General features: G+C 32.6%; 1 protein-coding gene across 1 annotated transcript in view; it reads right to left on the bottom strand.

The window, feature by feature from the left end:
- Positions 1–4,282: 4,282 nt before the first annotated feature.
- The window catches only part of LOC134853494 (uncharacterized), a 37,825-nt gene continuing 14,733 nt past the window's right edge, over positions 4,283–27,374 (bottom strand). The window contains exons 3-6 of the mRNA XM_063869495.1: positions 16,682–16,796; positions 16,126–16,328; positions 7,407–7,614; positions 4,283–4,469 (exon numbers count right to left, since the gene is read on the bottom strand). Of these exons, the coding sequence (XP_063725565.1) occupies positions 4,283–4,469; positions 7,407–7,614; positions 16,126–16,328; positions 16,682–16,796 (713 nt within the window). The remainder of the gene's footprint in view (positions 4,470–7,406; positions 7,615–16,125; positions 16,329–16,681; positions 16,797–27,374) is intronic.

Below are 27,374 nucleotides of genomic sequence, written 5' to 3'. Positions count from 1 at the left end.
AGAACGCCAGTAATAATTTTTTCATTCAGAGAAATTGTATGATTGCTTTTTTTGCTTTAAATTTTTAAGACTCAAAACGAAACCTTAACAATTATGCAAAAACCAGAAAAAATTTTCAAGCTGAGCTAAATTTGATCTCAATTTATTCAAATGTTTACAAGACGTTTTTTTTCTCAGCGAAAGGAATGGCCAAACAATGACAGTTACTAAACGTTCAGCAACCTTATAAGCAAAATGCATTCGAAACGACCTCAATGAAGATGTCTTACCCACATAATACAAGGAAAGTTGGAAAAAAATTTTCATAGTTAGAGGTTTTTTTATTTTGAAAATTTAGTTTTAATTATGCATTGCCCGAAGCATTGTATGCATTGCCCAAAGCATACAAACATACGCAATGCAACATAGATAGAATTTTGGAGTGTTTTGAAAGAAGTGTTTTGAAAGAAATATGGGAAGACGGTAATTAAATCAGTTTTGTGCATGCAAGACTACGTTATGGAATCAAATATTCATAGTAGAGAAACAACAAAATTTCGTCGGACAGATTTGAAACTTTTTCATAACATTTTCGATGTCGCATCTTTAAAAAATGCTAGTTTCACTGTTTCAATGTAAGAAATTTGTATGATTTTCTTTTTTGCTTAAAAAACATTTTTCGTCTATTTATGAAGATGCACGGAATTTTATACCAAAACAAGAAAAAGTTCTTTCAAATTTCGATAACACGGTTTTGGCAGAAATTTATGATAATTGTATGAATAGCATTTTTCTTAGACTAAGATTATTGAATTACATGGCAAGCACTTCCGATCTATGGAGATCAAGCCGATCACTCTGTATGAAAGCAGGTTGAAAGAATTACTTGGCACATTCTGGCAAAACTCACAAGAGTTTCTAGATCCAATAGCAGCTAAAAAAACGAGCGAAAGTCAGCTAAATTTGAAAACCTTACGAAACGCACCTACTTTTCTCAAGGTTCTCAATTTTATTCTTGAGAAACCCAAAGTTTTGACCAAAATCCACTGATAATCTGAATGAATCATATAAACGAAATATCAATCCGATGGCGCTTAAGAATCAAAAAGATTTTTGTGAACAAAATATCTTCAATCGGAAACTATAATCTCAACAATTTAAAACGTTTAGTTAAAGTCGCATCTAGAAAAAACTCTAGTCTTATTGTTTTCATTTATAGAAATTTTATGATTGCGTTTTTTGCCTTAGATTTTTTAATTCAAAAGAAAACAAACAAATAGGCAAAAACAAAAAAAATCTCAAGCTGTGCGAAGTTTGATCTCAATATATTCAAGAGATTACAAGACGTTTTTCTCAATCGAAGGAATTGCCAAAAGTTGACTGTTACTGAACGCTCAGCATCTTTAAACGCAGAACGCATTCGAAACGACCTCAATGAAAATTTCTTACACACATAGTACAAAGAAAGTGATGAACCTCTAAAAAAGGGCAAAAATTTTTATAGATGGAGTTTTTTGAAAAATTAATTTTAATTAAAAATAGCCCCAAGCATACAAACATACGCAATGCAAAACAAATAGGCTTTTGGAGCGTTTTTGAAAAAATTCATTCGAAAAGAGGGTAGGTAAATCATTTTTGTGCGTGCAGGACTATGTTATGGATTCAAAAACTCATAGTACAGAAAGAACAATCTTTTGACGGACATTTTTGAAACTATTTCATGTTATTTTAGATGTTGCATCTTTAAAAAACGCTATTTACACTGTTTAAATTTAAAAAAGTTTGTTTGACTTACTTCTTTTGCTTAAAAGACTCTTTTAACTTCTTTTTACTTACTTCTTTTGCTTCTATCTATGAAGATGAACGGAATTTTATACCAAAACAAGAAAAAGTACTTTCAAATTTCGATAACACGGTTTTGACAAAAAATTATTAAAATTGTATGACTAGCATAATTCTTAAACTTAGATTATGGAATTACATGGCAAGCATGTACAATTTATGGAGATCAAGCCGATCACTCTGTATGAAAGCAGGTTGAAAGCATCTGGAGTTTCTAGATCCAATAGCAGCTATTTAAACGAGCGAAAGTCAGCTAAATTTGAAAACCTTAAAGAACTCACAAACTTTTCTCAAGGTTCTCAAATTTATCCTCGAGAAACCCAAAGTTTTGACCAAAATCCACTGATAATCTGAAATAATCATAAATACGAAATATCAACCAGATAGCGTTTAAGAATCGAAAAGATTTTTGTGAACAGAATAAATTCAAACGGAAAGTATAATCTCATCAATTTAAATTTGTTCATTTTTGTTTTAAGTGAAATGACTGATACATAAATGAAGTATTTCCTGCAGGTTAAGCTTTTATAAATCGTTATTGATTTAGTAGATCAAGGAATAAATTGTAGATCAAGGAATTGTTATATTGTGTTACATAACTTCACATTGTTACTGTTATTTTGCAATTCGTACCTAATTCTGATGTTATTTACGTAGTCCGATCTTGTTTCAGTTTCGTGATATGGCTGTTTGTAGATAAGGTGGTTTGATACTTTTCCGCCAAATCAGCATAGGGATAGTTAGAAAATAGGGTGAAATACTTTGCACTAAATATAAAAAATAGGGTAAAATAGCATTGAGCAGTTTCTGGTTAAAATTAAAATGAAAATGAAATGGATTAATATGTCATGCTCCAAACTATTAATGTGCATTTCTTAATTATACTTATTTAGAAATTGAGAGTGCAATTATAGTGCAATTAGTGAGAAAAGTTTTACAGTTCAACAAAGGAAAACATTTAGTTCAATGAGGTTCAAATTGGTCGATGAGGGCTAGTTCACTTGGTCGATGAGGGGAATGAGGATAGTTCACTTGGTCGATGAGGGGACGGAGGATAAAACACTTGGTCGATGAGGGGGCGGAGGATAGTTCACTTGGTCGATGAGGGGGCGGAGGATAGTTCAATTGGTCGATGAGGGGGCGGAGGATAGTTCACTTGGTCGATGAGGGGGCGGAGGATAGTTCACTTGGTCGATGAGGGGGCGGGGGGTAGTTCACTTGGTCGATGAGGGGGCGGGGGATAGTTCACTTGGTCGATGAGGGGGTGGGGGATAGTTCACTTGGTCGATGAGGGGGCGGGGGATAGTTCACTTGGTTGATGAGGGGGCGGAGGATAGTTCACTTGGTCGATGAGGGGGCGGAGGATAGTTCACTTGGTCGATGAGGGGACGGAGGATAAAACAATTGGTCGATGAGGGGGCGGAGGATAGTTCACTTGGTCGATGAGGAGGCGGAGGATAGTTCAATTGGTCGATGAGGGGGCGGAGGATAGTTCACTTGGTCGATGAGGGGGCGGAGGATAGTTCACTTGGTCGATGAGGGGGCGGGGGATAGTTCACTTGGTCGATGAGGGGGCGGGGGATAGTTCACTTGGTCGATGAGGGGGTGGGGGATAGTTCACTTGGTCGATGAGGGGGCGGGGGATAGTTCACTTGGTTGATGAGGGGGCGGAGGATAGTTCACTTGGTCGATGAGGGGGCGGAGGATAGTTCACTTGGTCGATGAGGGGGCGGAGGATAGTTCACTTGGTCGATGAGGGGTATGAGGATAGTTCACTTGGTTGATGAGGGGGCGGAGGATAGTTCACTTGGTCGATGAGGGGGCGGAGGATAGTTCACTTGGTCGATGAGGGGGCGGAGGATAGTTCAATTGGTTGATGAGGGGGCGGAGGATAGTTCACTTGGTCGATGAGGGGGCGGAGGATAGTTCACTTGGTCGATGAGGGGGCGGAGGATAGTTCACTTGGTCGATGAGGGGGCGGGGGATAGTTCACTTGGTCGATGAGGGGGCGGGGGATAGTTCACTTGGTTGATGAGGGGGCGGAGGATAGTTCACTTGGTCGATGAGGGGGCGGAGGATAGTTCACTTGGTCGATGAGGGGGCGGGGGATAATTCGTTTTGTCGATGAGGGGGCGGGGGATAGTTCACTTGGTCGATGAGGGGGCGGAGGATAGTTCACTTGGTCGATGAGGGGGCGGAGGATAGTTCACTTGGTCGATGAGGGGGCGGGGGATAGTTCACTTGGTCGATGAGGGGGCGGGGGATAGTTCACTTGGTTGATGAGGGGGCGGAGGATAGTTCACTTGGTCGATGAGGGGGCGGAGGATAGTTCACTTGGTCGATGAGGGGGCGGGGGATAATTCGTTTTGTTGATGAGGGGGCGGGGGATAGTTCACTTGGTTGATGAGGGGGCGGGGTTATAGGAGATTGTTCACATGGACCCTCAAACAGTCGGCACATTTTATGGCATCAACTCCTCTCGCTCGTCAGTGGTTTGCTCGGAGGAGTACTCCTTGAGGGGTGGGGTCGTTGCATTGAAGCTGTCACTGTTCTTCAGTTTGTTATCATCTACGATATCAACCGACTCGCTTGCGCCGGAGAAGTAAATACGAATTCCAGGTGGGTTTTGTCCTGACGAAGCTTTCCATCTGTTAACATTTCAGGGGCTGTTGTGGAGCAAACATTTTTAAAAAATTCCATGTTGTTGCCAGATAATTTTTTTGGCTCTTTTTCCTGCTCCCCACCACCTGCAAAGTTTTACTAGTGAAATTTTGTTCACGTTATCCGAATGTTACAAAAATTGGCACGCAAAATGATTAGGCCATGACAAACATATTTGGTCTTCATATTTAACCTTGTAAAACCCCTCGTTACAACATAAAATTTATGCTTATGTGAGGTAGGGAAAAAAGAAAAAGAGCCAGTTTTTGACCGACACTGTTAAGTAATGTTATCTATGAGCCAATTTCTGTAACCTTCTCACTTGATCAAACATTTGCTTGAGCTGTAATTGTTTTGATTTTCGAAGCCAATAATTTACACCGTTCTTCGTTTTCTCATTCACTGGCAAAGAATAAGAAAATTATGTTTCCCCCTAAGAATTTGAATAATTAAAGTTATTATGGTTCCGAGTTTCGAAGAAAACGGAATATTTATGCTCGGTGTGGTTTCTTTTTCAGTCAAATTTCGCCGATCGAAATATTAGTTTTGGAGAAATTTTTTTTATACCCCATTGAAGATATTGACTTCCTGAGTTCAAATTTAAAAAGATATTTTAAATAGCCTAGATTTAGTTAACTTCTGATCAAAATTAAGATAAGAAATAAAGAATTTTAAGAAAATCCCTGCTTTATTTAAACATTTCAAAAGGAATTTCTGACCAGAAATTAGATTAGATATAAAGTATGTCAGCTCAAAAATAAAGTTTTTTCTCGCTACGGGCTTGGAGATGAGGGGGCGAGGGATAGTTCACTTGGTCGATGAGCGATGAGGGGGAGGGGGATAGTTGTTCGGTCAATGAGGGGGCGGGCGATAATTCACTTGGCCGATGAGAGGGTGGGCGATGTAAAGTTCTGGGGGTTTTGTAAAGTTCTGGGGGTTTAAAAATTGCCAAATTGGCCATGTTCTGGACTAAGTTATTTGCGTTTTGCAGAGTTGATTGATAATGCTCAGAGCGTAACGCGATTTGTTTATGCGTGCCAAATTATCCCACAAAACAAGATCGTTCCAAAATGAATTGAGGCCAGCTAACCAGATCGGTCGTATTAATTTCGTACGACTCAACATTTCATACTTTGATATTATCCAAAATTTATAGGTTTTCAGTATTTTATTTTCCCAAAAACTACTCGAGATGAATTAAGGGACAGTCGGAATTCTCAGGGTGTTGCCCTGATATACGAGCAGTCGGCTCTTTTTCCTTGCCCCCCCACCTCACACGACCTTCAATATATTAGTGTAACGAGTGGTTTTACGAGGCTGAGTATGAAGATCAAATATGTTTTTCGTGGCAGGTGGGGGGAAAATAAAAAAAAACCGAGCGGTCTTCCTCTGGAAAAAAATTGTTTCGTGAGAAAAATTACGTCAGATATTGTGTTGATTCTTTTCCGACTGAACAATCTTATTTAAGATCGAACCACTTTCGATACAAAATAAAAAATTTTAGTATAGTAGTTATCTTTGGGCCCAATGAAGTATGCCAAATGAAGTACTTCTTCACTGTTCTTATCGCATTCTGATCTCGTGGCACATGATTACAAAACTATGTTTTTGCTTAAGGAAAATGAAAATTTTAAAAACTTTATGTGAAAAAATGGAGTCGGATATTTCGTTAATCAGCTTCCAATGACGATACAAAAAAATAAATTTCAGTTTTTGGATACGAAACAAGATCGCTCCCTAAAAAGTCTTGAAATTTCCGACAGCATTTTTAGGTCAATTAAAATTTTTTGAATGAAAAATTGATAAAACAACAACAACAAAAAAATATAAAGCAAGACTGCTCGTATCAGGGTATTCGACCCCCTGCCGACCCAAATTCTACCTTTGTTACTATTTTAAGATCTGCGTAAGCTTTGAGTGACTGGCCCCAAAAATTTTCTGAAGGCGCTTTGAACGCTCATATATATTAATTTAGAGGGGAAGTGACGACAAAAGCATAGTTTTTTTGTCAAAATTTTCCAATAATACTTCAATACTTTTTTACAGTATTCTCAGATTTAGGACTAAAGGAGGCTGTGTTCAACTTTCAAATACTCTTATCTTTAAGCCCTATTGAAACTTTTGGTCGACCTTGATATCTTGGTAAAATTGGTCGACCTTGATAACGTAAAATTGGCCAATTTCTGAAATGAACAAGACTGCTCGTATCAGGGCGAAGCCCTGAATGTTCCAACTGCCTTTTAAGGTTTATGGAGCGGTAATAACATTACAAAATTAAATGAAATAAAAAAAAGAAAATTTTTTTTTCTAAAATTTGAAACTTTTTATGAAAATAATCCCCCCATACGCACTATAAAGTACAAAAGGATAAATTTCGCTCCTTGTAACAAATCAACTTTGGCAAATAAGCTTCTTTCAACCAATTTGGAACAATTTTTAGGACGGATTAACTCTCCGCTTGCGCGTTAATAGAGCGAAATATATCGCGCGTTAATTGTCCCAAATTCGCCAAAATGGCTATCTTTAAACCCCCATAACTTTACGAAAAATGATCACAGGTGAAATATCTTTTCAAATTTGAGCTCAGGACAACAAAACCTTTTGAATGATTTTTTAAAAAATGCCGTCAAAAATGGCTAGTTAAAAAGTCGAAATTTGTCTGAGGAAAAAACCCACCCCGAGCTCAAATATTCCGTTACTTTCGTATCGAAATTCGAAACAAACAAAAATTCGCTCATAGTTATTGCTGCTAAGTTTGAAATGTGATAAATTCAGCTAAGTTATCACGCCTAGTTTGAATGCATTTTTTGCTGATAGTTAAGTAGCTTAAGATTGAGTTGCTTAAGTAGCTTAAGAAATTCGAAGATGAAACATGGAAAAAAGTTTGGGATTGGTTGCAAACATCTAGAGTAGGCTAATCGTACCTAGACGCTTTGATTTTTCTCCCGACGAAAAGAAGGACTGTGAGACTGAATCCAATGCCAACAACAACAACAACCCAAGGCCAGTGGTTGAATTTGCTTTCGCTCTCATCTTCGTATTCTTCAAGATATTGGCCCCAAGACTCACCACTGTATGGATTTGAATGATAAGCTTTTTCGGGTTTTTCGGTGTATGGATTCCAATATCCGCCTAAAATTCATAAAATGTACAAATTTCACATACACTCAATCAAAAAAATAGAATACGAAAATTAAGTTAAAATTTAAAGCTAAACAGAACTGCTCGTATCAGGGCGAAGCCATGAATGTTCCGACTGCCTTTTAAGGTTGTATCCAGCAAAAATAAGATTAAAAAATTTAATGTAATTAAATAAAATGACATTTTTTTCTCTAATTTTTTTAAAAAAATAAATATCATCCCCCAAACGGCATATAAAATACAAAAGGATAGATTTCGCTCCTGTAACAAGTCAATTAAGGTAAATAAGAATCTTTCAACCAATTTGGAACGATTTTAAGACGGATTAATTCTCCGCTTACGCGTTAATAGCGCGAAATATATCGCGCGTTAATTGTCCCAAATTGACCAAAATAGCAGTTTTAAACCCCCATTGTTTTACGAAAAATAGTCACAGGTGGAATAACTTTTCAACTTTGAGCTCAGGACAACAATGCCTTTTTAATGATATAAAAAAATTCCGTCAAAAATGGCTAGTTAAAAAGTCGAAATTTGTCTGAAGAAAAGAAAAAACCCACCCCGAGCACAAATACTCCGTCACTTCCGTATCGAAAGTCGGAACAACAAGACTGCTCGTATCAGGGCGAAGCCTTGAATGTTCCGATTGCCTTTTAAGGTTTTATGGAGCAGTAATAACATCGAAAAATTAAATGAAATAAAATAAAATGAAACTTTTTTTAATCTAAAATTTGAAAAATTTTTTTAAAATCATCCCCCCACAAGCCATATAAAGTAATAAAGGATAAATTTCGCTCCTTGTAACAAATCAATTATGGCAATTAAGCTTCTTTCAACCAATTTGGAGCGATTTTAAGACGGATTCACTCTCCGCTTGCGCGTTAATAGCGCGAAATGTATCGCGCGTTAATTGTCCCAAATTGTTCAAAATTGCAATCTTTAAACCCCCATAACTGTACGAAAAATGATCACAGGTGAAATATCCTTTCAAATTTGAGCTCAAGGCAACAATAGCTTTCGAACGATACAAAAAAAAATTCCGTCAAAATTGTTTAGTTAAAAAGTCGAAATTTGTCTGAAGAAAAAGAAACCCACCCGAGCACAAATATTCCGTTACTTTCGTATCGAAAGCCGGAACAATAAGCTTCTTTCAATCAATTTGGAACAATTTCTTAGACGGATTAAATCTCCGCTTATGCGTTAATAGCGCGAATTATATCGCGCGTTAATTGTCCCAAATTGGTCAAAATGGCAATCTTTAAACCCTCAAGATTTACGAAAAACTATCACAGGTGAAATATCTTTTCAAATTTAAGTTCAGGACAACAATAGCTTTCGAATGATTTATAAAAATTTTTGTCGAAAATGGCTAGTTGAAAAGTCGAAATTTGTCTGAAGAAAAAAAACCCACCTCGAGCACAAATATTCCGTTATTTTCGTATCGAAAGTGGGAACAATAACAAAGTGATTGAGTTTGACCTGTGCTTGGTAGAGTAATAACACTTGCAACGATAGCTTTAGAAAGTTCTAGTCACAAGGTTTTGAAATGCGGTGATGTTATGATGGGTGGCAATTTTGAGAAGTTTTTGAGAAGAGCAACTTAAAAAAAATGATTATTATAATGCATATATACAGTCATTTATCTTTAGATCAATTGTATGCTAGTAAAATTGTAGTTTTTGTAATAAAAATTACTCTGTAGATATGTAATTCCAAAACTCAAACTTTACATTTATTTTGCCAAAATTTGGCAATGAAATAAGTTATAAATATTGTTCGAAGTATAACAACTCCAGCTTTTGGAGCTAGTTAACTACCCCCCTTTGGGGGCGGGGGCGGGTGGTTGTTAACAAGAAACAAAATTTGTGTATGCTTAACTGTGCGATTCTTTTTTAAAGGGAGGGGGGATTCGTTACAAGGTACCAGGGGGGTAGTTAACAAGATCCCAGCTATTAAACATGCATCTGCCAGCTATTGCAATAAATCACCCAAAATTCTACTTCTTGTCATGACATTTTGAAGTCTTGAAGCGCAGTGGCTTTTAAAGCATCAAGCTTTTTTACAGATGATTTGCAAAAAACCAGGAAAGCTGCTTCAGCATCATTCTCCTGGGACCCAATGCTAGCTCAGTTCGGGAATTTTGAATCGAGCAAAAACGAGTGTGTGTGTGTGTGTGTGTGCGCTTGCGCGGCCATCAAAAATCCGTTCAAAATATTTTCAGTTTATACTCGAGTAGTCCAACATCAACCAGAATTTTCTGCTGTGATATGTGCCAGTGACCATATTTTGCGCAAAGTCTAAGCTTTTAAGATCAAATACTTTTATGCGATAAACTGCTTACAACATGGTTATTCTACATGACTCATTTGGTTCCTTTAAGCCCATTGGTATGTATTCCGCTTATAGTATTCGCCAAAAATGGCTCTTTTTTTCAGATCAGTTTTCAAGTCTGCATTTTCAAATGTCGATTGTCGAAAGTTGAAGTTTTGTTGACTTGAAACAGTTCAGAGTGAGTGCTTCTTTTTAGCTCGCTCTGGGCATCGAAACCGATTCTATTTTTCAGTAATAATTAAGTCGTGAAATCCAGTGTGAGTTTTTGAGTTCCTCCCTGAATTTCAGAAAAAGAACCTCAAAATTGTTGATTGATTGTCCGTTCGGTTTTGTACACAGCTTGTTTCGAGACATTTTTTGTATACACTGAATTTATGGAGAACAAAAGAAGAACAAAAGGAGCATCCTTGTTGCGTAATCCGCTTTCAATTCACAAAAAACACAGTTTGGACTCGTAATGGTCATAATTAGAGATTGGTTCAAACAAAATCATTTGAGCCGATGACTGAATAGCCAAAACCTTTGGGAAAAATTTAAGATGGTAAGAATGCCATTTGTGGTTGAAGAAATATCGCTTCGTACAGACTGTATAAGAAAAAACCTAGGCTGCGTAGTGCTTCTCGTAAGCTGATAACCAGACTGCTCGTATCAGCCCTGAATGTTCCGACTGCCTTTTAAGGTCTTTGGAGCAGTAATAACATGAAAAAATTGAATGTAAATAAACAAATGAAACTTTTGTTCAAAATTTGAGATTTTTTGTGATAATCATCCCCAACACGTCATATAAATTTCAAAGTGATAGAATTCGCTTCTATTAACAAATCAATCAAGCTGCATTCAAAAGACGGGTTAAATCTCCACTTACAAGTTAATAGCGCGAAATCTATCAGGAAAAGCCCTGAATGTTCCGACTGTCCCTTAATTCATACTGAATAGTTTTTGTGAAAAAAAAATATTGAAAACCTATACATTTTTGACAATATCAAAGTGTGAAATGTTGAGTCGTACGAAATTAATACTAAGGATCCAATTAGCTAGCCTTAATTCAATTAGGAATGATTTTATTGAGCGGGATAATTAACCAAGCAGTAAATATTCGCGTTGTGCTCTCAGCATTATGAATACAATCTTCAAAGCGCGCATAGTTTGGCCCAAACATAGACATTTTGACAAATTGTAAACCCCCAGAACTTAACAAAAAAATTTCAAGGCAAAAATTTTTTTTTTCTGAATTTGAACTCAGGAAGTCAATATCTTTAATGGTGAATAAAAAATTTTTGATCGTCGAAAATTGATTGAATAAAAAAACCACACCGAGCATAAATGTTCCAATTTCTTCGAAAGTCGGAAAAATAATCGACTAAATTGTGATTTCAGTACCAATCTTACTAAAATTGAGAAAAAATTGATTTCAATCAATTTATAATTGAATATAATTTCTCTGTTTAAAATCAAATTCTTATCAATTAAAATACATTTTAAAGGTTTTTAATCAATTATTTCTCCATCTATTTTACGAGTCAATTGTAGTCGATTATTTTTATCCGGATTTGTAATTCCATTTTTGCAGAAAAAAATTCATTATAATCGATTATAATAACTTTTGTTTGCCCATTTTGTTTTCAATCTTACATCTGAGTTTCTTATATTTTATGCTTTTTGTGCACGTTTGTTAATGCGAAAAATGGGAAAATGTTTTAACAGTTTTCAAATCAATTCAAATTTATAGCGTTTTTTTTCATTCCTTCACAACTACAGTTATTTCATGATGCACATTTTAAATTTTTTTGAAAACCACCAAATCAACACACTGCTGTAGTTTAATGATTTGTTTAGAAAAGTTGCTTTTCAATTACTCTGGGAACCTTTCAACTAACATGAAGATATCTTTATAAAAACTACTTTTCTTGGTAAAACTTTTTGTTCAGATGAGCTGCAGTATGATAAGACATATCAGTTTTCATATTATAAGGGATTGTGAAAAATTCTTGGAAAAATTTAATCAATTATAATTAGGCATAAATTTTTAATTTGTCACAAAAAATGTGAACATTTTAGTAGATTATAAACCGTTTGAACATATCTAAACTTGGCGCTGATGGTGAATTGTAGTTTCGATAAAAGTACAAATGTAATTGTAATATAATTGATTATTTTCTCTTTTTACGGAGTGCGGGCGAGCTTTAAGCCGAACTTTAAGGCGAGCTTTAAGCGAACCTTAGAAAAAATGATCACAGCTGATTTTTTTTTCAAATTTAAGCTCGGGACAATAATATTTTTTAGAAAGATTAAAAAAAGCCGTCAAAAATGTCTAGTTAAAAAGTCGAAGTTTGTCTGAAACCCCCCCCCCCCCCCCCCGAGCACAAATATCCTGTTACTTTAGTTACAAAAGTCGGAACAATACTAAAATGTATAAACGAAAAATTACAGAGCTTCTGACACTCAAGCAACGCAATGCCCGAGTGTGGTTATCGATTGATAGCAAAACTGAAACAAGGCTGCTCGTATCAGGGCCAAGCCCTGAACGTTCCGACTGCCTTTTAAAGTTTATGGAGCAGTAAGAACATAAATATCATTAACAATTTAAATGTAATAGAAAAAAAGATTTTTTTTTAATTTAAAATTTTCTCTAAGAAAATCATCTACCCACGCGCCATATAAACTACAAAAGAATAAATTTCGCTCCTTGAAACAAACGAATCATGGCAAATAAGCTTCTTTCAACCAATTTGGAACGATTTCTAGGACGGATTAAATCTCCGCGTACGCGTTAATAGCGCGAAATATATCGCGCGTTAATTGTCCCAAATTGGCCAAAATAGCAATCTTTAAACCCCCAACTGCCTTTCAAGGCCTATGGAGCAATAATAAAGAAAAAAATTTCAATGTAATAAAAAAAATTTTAAAATTTTTTGAAAAAATTTGAGATTTTGTTTAAAAACATCCCCCCACACGTCATATTAAGGACCAAGTGATAGATTTTGCGCCTATTAACAAGTCAATTGTGGCATATAAGCTTCCTTGAACCAGTTTGGAAAAATTTCCAAGACGGATTAAATCTCGCCTACGCGTTAATAGCGCGAAATTTATCGCCTGTTAATTGTCCCAAATGGGCCAAAATGGCAATCTTTAAACTTTACAAAAAATGGTCACAGGTAAAATATCTTTTCAAATTCAAGCTCAGGACAACAATAGCTTTTGAATGATAAAAAATTCCGTCAAAAACGGCTAGTTAAAAAGTCGAAATTTGTCTGAAGAAAAAAAAACCCACCTCGTATCGAAAGTCGGAACAATAATATTATATCAAAATTTTTTCCTCTATTGAAGGAAAAATTATATGAAAAAAAATTTCGAGCTGATGAAAAAATAACAAAATTGTTGATTGAGAAAGACTGTATGCAAGCCATTATTGAATGAATATTTTTCGTTTTGTACAAAAATAGAGTTGCTGAATGGAGAAATCTGAATCACAATGATTTTTTTTCATTGTGGAGCACGGTTTTTGTGCTAAGAAGATGGTTTATAATTGCATGCTGTGCGTCACCAGCCACATGAATTTTTGTGGAGTCTTTCATACAAGGTGGGAAAGCCAGCCAATAACGGCTCCGAAATTGCACTCTATATGCACGAAAGGATTGAATTAAATCAATTCATCTGTAACGCTCAATTTCATAGAAATGCGTAGTTTCTTAGCTTTTAAGGAAAGATAGTTATGTAAGGTTGAATATTTGTGTGCATTTGATTTGTTAAAATTTGTTCTTGTGGTCGTTGTCAAAATCTTTCGTGTTTTGAAGCCCTTAAAATTTCGGTTTGGTTATAGACGCTGGACTTGGTGGACCTATTCAAGCATTTAGTGCTATAATGGCCTTCCACGAAAGAAATTAACAATTACTTAGTTTTCCTGAGTTTTTTTCATTTTTTTCCGCATGGTTATCGGATGCCCTGGTTTTGGGCTATTTTGATGACTAGACTGCAAAATAATAACATTGGCGTGCGGGTTCTTCTGGTTAGATAATCTTGAAAGTTGCTGTAATACCGTGTTTTTTTAGTCTCTGCGCATTTTTTGTTCGATTTTTCGAATATGACAATGGGTTGCCAGATTCCGCAATTGCAAATAGATTTTCCATTTTTTTTTAAATGTTCACTCTCTGTCTGTTCAAATCATCTTTTGTGGCCTTGCTGGTTGTTGATTTTGATTTTGAATGCTTCCGGTATTGCCAATAGATAAGGTAGAAAAAGTGTTTAGAAAAACTTCTCATCTGTCTGAGCTCGTAAACATGGAGATGCCACTGGATCTGTGTAATATAATTCTGCCTTTTTCTGTTCTTTTTTTCTCATGTTGCTCTTCTTGTTTTTGTGTGCATTTAACTTTTATTGATCTATATACCTTTACAAAAGGTCCCTTTTTGCACATTTTGCGCAAATTTTGTCTTTTGTGGAACACGAATGTAGAAAATTTATCCAAAGAGTCTTCCTTCCACTTTCATTATCCTGTTTGATTAAACTAAAGTTTTTATGATTTTGTGTGTTTTTTTGATTTCCTCGTGAAAAATTGGTCTTCCTCTCTTTTATCGTTTTCTTCTCTTGTTTTGAAATTTTTTGCTTTCGCAACAATTTAGTTGTATGAATCCCATGGGTCCTCTTCTGACTTAAGTAGAAAACATGATGTTTTGATTGAGTTGGTCTTCGTTGTTTTTTTTGTGATCTATTCCTTTCTCTCTTTTTTGCGTGATCATACGCGTCCGAAGGTGAGCGTCTTTTTCTTAGCACTTCTCGGACATTTTTTCATTGATCATGTTGATGATTCATTGATGATTCGACTAATCATTTTTTCATTGATGATTCGACTTTCCGCGCAGTCTCAGGTAACAGTTCGACAAAGTCCGCATGGAATTGCAAATTTCCCAATTTTCTACTTAGTGCATACAAGATTGTATCTTTCGAAGTCGATGAATTTTGTTATTAAGACTGCGTCCTCCAGGTTTTCTACCAAATCTGTTGAGGATTCTGGAATCTATAATTTTGTTTTGGACTTTGGGGTCAGCATCTCACCAAGTAAGTAAGTTGCACAGCACACCCATCTTGCCTTGCTTTTAGGACCTTGTTTTTCCAGCCTACTCTTTCTTCTTGATTTCTCACTTATCTTTTTTCTTTTGTGCCTTTGTATCTCCGTAGATTTTTTTGTATTCAGTTCTAAGAAAATTAGAGTCCAAGCGGATTGATAAACCGTAGAACTAGCTAACTACGACTTAAACTTAGTGAAGAAACACCCGTTTTGGAACTTGTTGTTCCCAGTTATGATCTGTAAACTTCATCGCTACAAATAAGAGGCTGTCATGAATCACCGTCTTTTGACCGTAATAACATGGTAAACTATATATGTTTATAAATATTATAACATAATAACCCTTAGTTCAAGTTTCGCGCAACCCCATCAGATGAAAGGTATTTCATGGTTCTATGAGTGACATATACAGGGGCTGCCGGGCTACCGAACTCAGGGACTGCCAAAACTCGATAAAATCGAAGAGTCGAACTAAATAACTACAACTGTAGTATATAAGTAAGATTGTACTTATAAGGGATCTTATCCGATCCAGAGTTGACCTTTAGTGACCAAAGGCTTTTAATGTGTATAAGGATAATAGTTTTGTTAACTAACGTAACAAAAAAGAGTAGGTCTGTATCTCAACACAGATGGACAGACAGATGAACAAAAGTTTTAGCACCATGTGAGATAGCTTAGCACGGCTGGTGGGCGACCTTGACGCCACTGCAATAACTGCAGCAAGAATGCAACGAATAAACCTGATATGTTGTATGCGTGACATGACAATGAGGAGACTATCTTGAATATATCAAAAATTGTATACATAAGAGCTTTTTTGAAACAACAAATTGAAAAAGACAAGAGTTTGAAAAACCATAGGAATTAAATGGAAAAAAATATGCATAAGATTGCTGTTATGTTCGTTCCGACTTCGGAAATGGGAAAGAGCTTTGTGTTCGGGTTTGTTTTAGTTTCGTCTGTTATTTTAAAATTTTTTGTATCAGAAACCATGAATAAATGTCAGGTGGGTCCGATTGATTAGAATAATTCGAAATAGCGTCAAAATGGCTCATCTTTTTTCAAGCTCCTCGAATCAGAGATTTCACTTAAGTTCTTAGACTTACCAGGAGTGGTGAAAACAGTTTCGACGCTTCGTGCTGAATATTCTACGTTTTCATCAGCATTACATGAAGCATAGTAGGACACATAGTAGTCGCATCGCGCTTTCAGATCAGTAAATTTCTCGGTGTGAGAGTCTGAGTCATGGTAAGGGTAGTAGTAATGGTAGATTTTGTGCAGGATTGATTTGTCGGCCGCACACGCTCCTAGTTAAGGAAGGAAGAATTTACTTTACAGTGTCACCTCATGATAGCATCGTGAAAAAACATAACGCTCACAAAAGATAGAGTAAGGTCAACCCTTCAAATCAAATAACCTTGAATCACAAATTTATCACAATCTCCAAACGATTAAACAACCTTTTTGCCAATTGTTGAATCGATTCCTTTTTCATTTTTCAAACGAGTGCGATTACTAACCAGGAAACCAGGTACACTTTGGTCTTTGGTTTTTCTCTTCTGAATATAACTAATAACATTCAGTCAGTCACTATTGTACCAATCCCAATCAAAAGGGGTGGACGTTTGCAAAAAAAATGAAGACATTGAAAAACAAATCCCTCGAAGTGTGATGTTTAGAGAACGGAAGTTGCCAGAGGTCACTCCAAATCCACTGATGGTAAGTGAAGTCGCGGTAGAGTCACTCAAGGTCAAAGAGTCAAGGACACGAGCTACTTCTAAAGACAATTTAAGAAATTTTCACTTGACAAAAGTAATTAAAATGCAATGACAGTATAAAATAACGGCACACGAATGAGGATTTCAAAAAGTATACTGTAATTAAAGACAAGTGTGACAAGACTGCTCGAATTAGGCCTTTTAACGTTTATGGAGCTGTAATAACATATACAACATAAGAAATTTCAACCAATTTGTAACGATTTCTAAGACGGATTAAATCTCCGCTTACGCCTTAATAGCGCGAATTATATCGCGCGTTAATTATCCCAAATTAACCAAAATGGCCAAAGTTGCAATCTTTAAACATTCATAACTTAATGAAAAACGATTACAGGTGAAATATTTTATCAAATTTAAGCTCAGGACAACAATAGCTTTCGAATGATTTAAATAAATTCCGTCAAAAATGGCTAGTTAGTAAGTCGAAAATTGTCTAAAGGAAAAAAAACCAACCCGAGCACAAATATTCCGTTACTTTCGTATCGAAAATCGGGAAAATAAGCGCTAAATATTAGCGCTATATAATAGTAGCTGATTAAATATATATATTCACCGACTAAAAGGGCTTCAATGTGATATATAGACGGAAACATTAAAATAAATATATGGGTTAAAGGTTTTTGCAATGACAGTATCAAAATAAGAGACAGCATCGTGTCTCTTATCGGATAAACATAGTAGGACACATATGTTTATCAAAAAAAGTCGAAATGGTTCATTAAAACGGTTTATGAAAAATATCGTTTTCCATATCCTTAAAACAGTATATGAAAAATATCGTTTTCCATATCGCTAAAACGTACATGAAAAATATCTTTTTCCATATCGTTTAAACGTATATGAAAAATAATCTTTTCCATAACATTTAAACGTTTATGAAAAAAATTGTTTTCCATATCGCTAAAATGATATATGGAAAATATCGTTTTCCATATCGTTTAAACGCATATGGAAAACATTGTTTTCCATATCGTTAAAACGATATATGAAAAATATCTTTTTCGATGTCGTTAAAACGTATAAGAAAAATATCGTTTTCCATATCGTTTAACCCTACATGAAAAATATTGTTTTCCATATCGTTTAAACGTATATGAAAAAAATCGTTTTCCAGATCATTAAAACGATATAGGAAAATTATCGTTTTTCATATCGCTCAAACGTATAAGGAAAATATCGTTTTAAATATCGTTAAAACGGTATATGAAAAATATAGTTTTCCATATCGCTTAAACGTATGTGAAAAAAAAGTTTTCCATATCGTTAAAACGTGTATGAAAACAATCGATTTCCAGATCATTAAAACGATATATGAAAATTATCGTTTTCCATATCGTTCAAACGTATGTGGAAAATATCGTTTTCCATATCGTTAAAACGGTATATGAAAAAATCGTTTTCCATATCGTTAAAACGGTATATGAGAAATATCGTTTTCCATATCATTAAACGATATAAAAAAGTTATCGTTTTCCATATCGTTCAAACGTATGTGGAAAATATCGTTTTCCATATCGTTAAAACGGTATATGAAAAAATCGTTTTCTATATCGTTAAAACATTGTATGAAAAATATCGATTTCCGTATCATTAAAACGATACAAGAAATAAATCGTCTTCCATATCATTTAAACGTATATGGACAATATCGTTTTCCAAATCGTTGAAACGGTATATGAAACAAATCGTTTTCCATATCGTTAAAACGGTATATGAAAAATATCAATTTCCATATCATTAAAACGATATAAGAAAGTTATCGTTTTCCATATTGTTCAAACGTATATGAAAAATATCGTTTTCCATATTGTTTAAACGGTATATATATATATAAAAAATCGTTCTCCATATCGTTAAAACGTAAAAGAAAAATAATGTTTTCGATATCGTTGAAACGTATATGAAAAATATCGTTTTTTCAAATCATCCAAACGATTCATGAAATAAATTGTTTTCCATATCGTTTAAACGTATATGGACAATATCGTTTTCCATATCGTTAAAACGGTATTTGAAAAATATTGTTTTCCATGTTGTTAAAACTCATATGAAAAATATCGTTTTCCATATCATCTAAACGATACATGAAATAAATCGTTTTCCATATCGTTTAAACGTATATGGACAATATCGTTTTCCATATCGTTAAAACGGTATTTGAAAAAATTGTTTTCCATATCGTTAAAACGGTATATGAGAAATATCGTTTTCCATATCGCTAAAACGTACATGAAAAATATCTTTTTCCATATCGTTTAAACGTATATGAAAAATAATCTTTTCCATAACATTTAAACGTTTATGAAAAAAATTGTTTTCCATATCGCTAAAATGATATATGAAAAATATCGTTTTCCATATCGTTTAAACGCATATGGAAAACATTGTTTTCCATATCGTTAAAACGATATATGAAAAATATCTTTTTCGATGTCGTTAAAACGTATAAGAAAAATATCGTTTTCCATATCGTTTAACCCTACATGAAAAATATTGTTTTCCATATCGTTTAAACGTATATGAAAAAAATCTCTTTCCAGATCATTAAAACGATATAGGAAAATTATCGTTTTTCATATCGTTCAAACGTATGTGGAAAATATCGTTTTCCATATCGTTAAAACGGTATATGAAAAATATAGTTTTCCATATCGCTTAAACGTATGTGAAAAAACGTTTTCCATATCGTTAAAACGTGTATGAAAACAATCGTTTTCCAGATCATTAAAACGATATATGAAAATTATCGTTTTCCATATCGTTCAAACGTATGTGGAAAATATCGTTTTCCATATCGTTAAAACGGTATATGAAAAAATCGTTTTCCATATCGTTAAAACAGTATATGAAAAATATCGATTTCCGTATCATTAAAACGATACATGAAATAAATCGTCTTCCATATCATTTAAACGTATATGGACAATATCGTTTTCCAAATCGTTGAAACGGTATATGAAACAAATCGTTTTCCATATCGTTAAAACGGTATATGAAAAATATCAATTTCCATATCATTAAAACGATATAAGAAAGTTATCGTTTTCCATCTTGTTCAAATGTATATGGAAAATATCGTTTTCCATATTGTTTAAACGGTATATATATATAAAAAATCGTTCTCCATATCGTTAAAACGTAAAAGAAAAATAATGTTTTCGATATCGTTGAAACGTATATGAAAAATATCGTTTTCCAAATCATCCAAACGATTCATGAAATAAAATGTTTTCCATATCGTTTAAACGTATATGGACAATATCGTTTTCCATATCGTTAAAACGGTATTTGAAAAATATTGTTTTCCATGTTGTTAAAACTCATATGAAAAATATCGTTTTCCATATCATCTAAACGATACATGAAATAAATCGTTTTCCATATCGTTTAAACGTATATGAAAAATATCGTTTTCCAAATCATCCAAACGATTCATGAAATAAATTGTTTTCCATATCGTTTAAACGTATATGGACAATATCGTTTTCCATATCGTTAAAACGGTATTTGAAAAAAATTGTTTTCCATATCGTTAAAACGGTATATGAGAAATATCGTTTTCCATATCATTGAAACGATATATGAAAGTTATCGTTTTCCATATCGTTCAAACGTATGTGGAAAATATCGTTTTCCATATCGTTAAAACGGTATATGAAAAAATCGTTTTCCATATCGTTAAAACAGTATATGAAAAATATCGATTTCCGTATCATTAAAACGATAAATGAAATAAATCGTCTTCCATATCATTTAAACGTATATGGACAATATCGTTTTCCAAATCGTTGAAACGGTATATGAAACAAATCGTTTTCCATATCGTTAAAACGGTATATGAAAAATATCAATTTCCATATCATTAAAACGATATAAGAAAGTTATCGTTTTCCATATTGTTCAAACGTATATGAAAAATATCGTTTTCCATATTGTTTAAACGGTATGTTTATATAAAAAATCGTTCTCCATATCGTTAAAACGTGAAAGAAAAATAATGTTTTCGATATCGTTGAAACGTATATGAAAAATATCGTTTTCCAAATCATCCAAACGATTCATGAAATAAATTGTTTTCCATATCGTTTAAACGTATATGGACAATATCGTTTTCCATATCGTTAAAACGGTATTTGAAAAAATTGTTTTCCATATCGTTAAAACGGTATATGAGAAATATCGTTTTCCATATCATTAAAACGATATATGAAAGTTATCGTTTTCCATATCGTTCAAATGTATATGGAAAATATCGTTTTCCATATTGTTTAAACGGTATATATATAAAAAATCGTTCTCCATATCGTTAAAACGTAAAAGAAAAATAATGTTTTCGATATCGTTGAAACGTATATGAAAAATATCGTTTTCCAAATCATCCAAACGATTCATGAAATAAATTGTTTTCCATATCGTTTAAACGTATATGGACAATATCGTTTTCCATATCGTTAAAACGGTATTTGAAAAATATTGTTTTCCATGTTGTTAAAACTCATATGAAAAATATCGTTTTCCATATCATCTAAACGATACATGAAATAAATTGTTTTCCATATCGTTTAAACGTATATGGACAATATCGTTTTCCATATCGTTAAAACGGTATTTGAAAAAAATTGTCTTCCATATCGTTAAAACGGTATATGAGAAATATCGTTTTCCATATCATTGAAACGATATATGAAAGTTATCGTTTTCCATATCGTTCAAATGTATATGGAAAATATCGTTTTCCATATTGTTTAAACGGTATATATATAAAAAATCGTTCTCCATATCGTTAAAACGTAAAAGAAAAATAATGTTTTCGATATCGTTGAAACGTATATGAAAAATATCGTTTTCCAAATCATCCAAACGATTCATGAAATAAATTGTTTTCCATATCGTTTAAACGTATATGGACAATATCGTTTTCCATATCGTTAAAACGGTATTTGAAAAAATTGTTTTCCATATCGTTAAAACGGTATATGAGAAATATCGTTTTCCATATCATTAAAACGATATATGAAAGTTATCGTTTTCCATATCGTTCAAATGTATATGGAAAATATCGTTTTCCATATTGTTTAAACGGTATATATATAAAAAATCGTTCTCCATATCGTTAAAACTTAAAAGAAAAATAATGTTTTCGATATCGTTGAAACGTATATGAAAAATATCGTTTTCCAAATCATCCAAACGATTCATGAAATAAATTGTTTTCCATATCGTTTAAACGTATATGGACAATATCGTTTTCCATATCGTTAAAACGGTATTTGAAAAATATTGTTTTCCATGTTGTTAAAACTCATATGAAAAATATCGTTTTCCATATCATCTAAACGATACATGAAATAAATTGTTTTCCATATCGTTTAAACGTATATGGACAATATCGTTTTCCATATCGTTAAAACGGTATTTGAAAAAAATTGTTTTCCATATCGTTAAAACGGTATATGAGAAATATCGTTTTCCATATCATTGAAACGATATATGAAAGTTATCGTTTTCCATATCGTTAAAATGGTAAAAGAAAAAAAAATTGTTTTCCAAATCGTCAAAACGGTGTATGAAAAAAATTATTTTTCGTATCGTTAAAACGGAAAAGAAAAATATCGTTTTCGATATCGTTAAAACGTACATGAAAAATATCGTTTTCCATATCGTTCAAACCTATATGAAAAAAATTGTTTTCCATATTGTTAAAACTTATATGAAAAATATCGTTTTCCATATCGTTTAAACATATATGAAAAATAACGTTTTCCATATCGTTAAAACGTGTATGGAAAAAATCGTTCTTCGTATCGTTAAAACGTATATGAAAATTTATATTGCGCGTTAATTATCCCAAATTAACCAAAATGGCCAAAGTTGCAATCTTTAAACATTCATAACTTAATGAAAAACGATTACAGGTGAAATATTTTATCAAATTTAAGCTCAGGACAACAATAGCTTTCGAATGATTTAAATAAATTCCGTCAAAAATGGCTAGTTAGTAAGTCGAAAATTGTCTAAAGGAAAAAAACCCACCCCGAGCACAAATATTCCGTTACTTTCGTATCGAAAATCGGGAAAATAAGCGCTAAATAATAGCGCTATATAATATTAGCTGATTAAATATATATTATCACCGACTAAAAGGGCTTCAATGTGATATATAGACGGAAACAATAAAATAAATATATGGGTTAAAGGTTTTTGCAATGACAGTATCAAAATAAGAGACAGCATCGTGTCTCTTATTGGATAAACATAGTAGGACACATATGTTTATCAAAAAAAGGCGAAATGGTTCATTAAAACGGTTTATGAAAAATATCGTTTTCCATATCCTTAAAACAGTATATGAAAAATATCGTTTTCCATATCGCTAAAACGTACATGAAAAATATCTTTTTCCATATCGTTTAAACGTATATGAAAAATAATGTTTTCCATAACATTTAAACGTTTATGAAAAAAATTGTTTTCCATACCGCTAAAATGATATATGAAAAATATCGTTTTCCATATCGTTTAAACGCATATGGAAAACATTGTTTTCCATATCGTTAAAACGATATATGAAAAATATCTTTTTCGATGTCGTTAAAACGTATAAGAAAAATATCGTTTTCCATATCGTTTAACCCCACATGAAAAATATTGTTTTCCATATCGTTTAAACGTATATGAAAAAAATCGTTTTCCAGATCATTAAAACGATATAGGAAAATTATCGTTTTTCATATCGTTCAAACGTATCAGGAAAATATCGTTTTAAATATCGTTAAAGCGGTATATGATAAATATCGTTTTCCATATCGCTTAAACGTATATGAAAAAAAAAGTTTTCCATATCGTTAAAACGTGTATGAAAACAATCGTTTTCCAGATCACTAAAACGATATATGAAAATTATCGTTTTCCATATCGTTCAAACGTATGTGGAAAATATCGTTTTCCATATCGTTAAAACGGTATATGAAAAAATCGTTTTCCATATCGTTAAAACAGTATATGAAAAATATCGATTTCCGTATCATTAAAACGATACATGAAATAAATCGTTTTCCATATCGTTTAAACCTATATGAAAAAAGTTGTTTTCCATATTGTTAAAACTTATATGAAAAATATCGTTTTCCATATCGTTTAAACGTAAATGAAAAATAATGTTTTCCATATCGTTAAAACGTGTACGGAAAAAATTGTTCTTCGTATCGTTAAAACGTATATGAAAATTTACATCGCGCGTTAATTATCCCAAATTAACCAAAATGGCCAAAGTTGCAATCTTTAAACATTCATAACTTAATGAAAAACGATTACAGGTGAAATATTTTATCATATTTAAGCTCAGGACAACAATAGCTTTCGAATGATTTAAATAAATTCCGTCAAAAATGGCTAGTTAGTAAGTCGAAAATTGTCTAAAGGAAAAAAACCCACCCCGAGCACAAATATTCCGTTACTTTCGTATCGAAAATCGGGAAAATAAGCGCTAATTATTAGCGCTATATAATAGTAGCTGATTAAATATATATTATCACCGACTAAAAGGGCTTCAATGTGATATATAGACGGAAACATTAAAATAAACATTTGGGTTAAAGGTTTTTGCAATGACAGTATCAAAATAAGAGACAGCATCGTGTCTCTTATCGGATAAACATAGTAGGACACATATGTTTATCAAAAAAAGTCGAAATGGTTCATTAAAACGGTTTATGAAAAATATCGTTTTCCATATCCTTAAAACAGTATATGAAAAATATCGTTTTCCATATTGCTAAAACGTACATGAAAAATATCTTTTTCCATATCCTTTAAACGTATATGAAAAATAATGTTTTCCATAACATTTAAACGTTTATGAAAAAAATTGTTTTCCATACCGCTAAAATGATATATGAAAAATATCGTTTTCCATATCGTTTAAACGCATATGGAAAACATTGTTTTCCATATCGTTAAAACGATATATGAAAAATATCATTTTCGATGTCGTTAAAACGTATAAGAAAAATATCGTTTTCCATATCGTTCAACCCTACATGAAAAATATTGTTTTCCATATCGTTTAAACGTATATGAAAAAAATCGTTTTCCAGATCATTAAAACGATATAGGAAAATTATCGTTTTTCATATCGTTCAAACGTATAAGGAAAATATCGTTTTAAATATCGTTAAAGCGGTATATGAAAAATATCGTTTTCCATATCGCTTAAACGTATATGAAAAAAAAGTTTTCCATATCGTTAAAACGTGTATGAAAACAATCGTTTTCCAGATCATTAAAACGATATATGAAAATTATCGTTTTCCATATCGTTCAAACGTATGTGGAAAATATCGTTTTCCATATCGTTAAAACGGTATATGAAAAAATCGTTTTCCATATCGTTAAAACAGTATATGAAAAATATCGATTTCCGTATCATTAAAACGATACATGAAATAAATCGTCTTCCATATCATTTAAACGTATATGGACAATATCGTTTTCCAAATCGTTGAAACGGTATATGAAACAAATCGTTTTCCATATCGTTAAAACGGTATATGAAAAATATCAATTTTCATATCATTAAAACGATATAAGAAAGTTATCGTTTTCCATATTGTTCAAACGTATATGAAAAATATCGTTTTCCATATTGTTTAAACGGTTTTTATATATAAAAAATTGTTCTCCATATCGTTAAAACGTAAAAGAAAAATAATGTTTTCGATATCGTTGAAACGTATATGAAAAATATCGTTTTCCAAATCATCCAAACGATTCATGAAATAAATTGTCTTCCATATCGTTTAAACGTATATGGACAATATCGTTTTCCATATCGTTCAAACGGTATTTGAAAAATATTGTTTTCCATGTTGTTAAAACTCATTTGAAAAATATCGTTTTCCATATCATCTAAACGATACATGAAATAAATCGTTTTCCATATCGTTTAAACGTATATGGACAATATCGTTTTCCATATCGTTAAAACGGTATTTGAAAAAATTGTTTTCCATATCATTAAAACGGTATATGAGAAATATCAATTTTCCATATGATTAAAACGATATATGAAAGTTATCGTTTTCCATATCGTTCAAATGTATATGGAAAATATCGTTTTCCATATTGTTTAAACGGTATATATATATAAAAAATCGTTCTCCATATCGTTAAAACGCAAAAAGAAAAATAATGTTTTCGATATCGTTGAAACGTATATGAAAAATATCGTTTTCCAAATCATCCAAACGATTCATGAAATAAATTGTTTTCCATATCGTTTAAACGTATATGGACAATATCGTTTTCCATATCGTTAAAACGGTATTTGAAAAATATTGTTTTCCATGTTGTTAAAACTCATATGAAAAATATCGTTTTCCATATCATCTAAACGATACATGAAATAAATCGTTTTCCATATCGTTTAAACGTATATGGACAATATCGTTTTCCATATCGTTAAAACGGTATTTGAAAAAAATTGTTTTCCATATCGTCAAAATGGTATATGAGAAATATCGTTTTCCATATCATTAAAACGATATATGAAAGTTATCGTTTTCCATATCGTTCAAATTTATATGGAAAATATCGTTTTCCATATCGTTAAAATGGTAAAAGAAAAAAAATCGTTTTCCAAATCGTCAAAACGGTGTATGAAAAAAATTATTTTTCGTATCGTTAAAACGGAAAAGAAAAATATCGTTTTCGATATCGTTAAAACGTACATGAAAAATATCGTTTTCCATATCGTTTAAACCTATATGAAAAAAATTGTTTTCCATATTGTTAAAACTTATATGAAAAATATCGTTTTCCATATCGTTTAAACGTATATGAAAAATAATGTTTTCCATATCGTTAAAACATGTATGGAAAAAATCGTTCTTCGTATCGTTAAAACGTATATGAAAAATATCGTTTTCCATATCGTTAAAACGTATATGAAATTATCGTTTTCCATATCATTAAACTGATACATGAAACAAATAGTTTTCCATATCGGTTAAACGTATATGGACAATATCGTTTTCCATATCATTAAAACGGTATGTGAAAAATATCGTTTTCCATATCGTTAAAACGGTATATGGAAAATATCGTTCTTTGTTTCGTTAAAACGTATATGAAAAATATCGTTTTCGATATCGTTAAAACGTATATGAAAAATATCGTTTTCCATATCGTTAAAAATTATATGAAAAATATCGTTTTCCATATCATTAAAACGATACATGAAATAAATCGTTTTCCATATCGTTTAAACGTATATGGACAATATCGTTTTCCATATCGTCAAAACGGTATATGAAAAATATTGTTTTTCGTATCGTTAAAACGTAAAAGAAAAATATCGTTTTCGATATCGTTAAAACGTACATGAAAAATATCGTTTTCCATATCGTTTAAACGTATTTGAAAAATATCGTTTTCCATATCGTTTAAACGGTATATATATATATAAAAAATCGTTCTCCATATCGTTAAAACGTAAAAGAAAAATAACGTTTTTGATATCGTTGAAACGTATATGAAAAATATCGTTTTCCATATCGTTAAAATGGTAAATGAAA

This window comes from Symsagittifera roscoffensis, chromosome 8 (assembly GCF_963678635.1).
Source record: "Symsagittifera roscoffensis chromosome 8, txSymRosc1.1, whole genome shotgun sequence".
Classification (NCBI taxonomy): domain Eukaryota; kingdom Metazoa; phylum Xenacoelomorpha; order Acoela; family Convolutidae; genus Symsagittifera; species Symsagittifera roscoffensis.
This window is presented reverse-complemented; position numbering and strand designations above follow the sequence as displayed.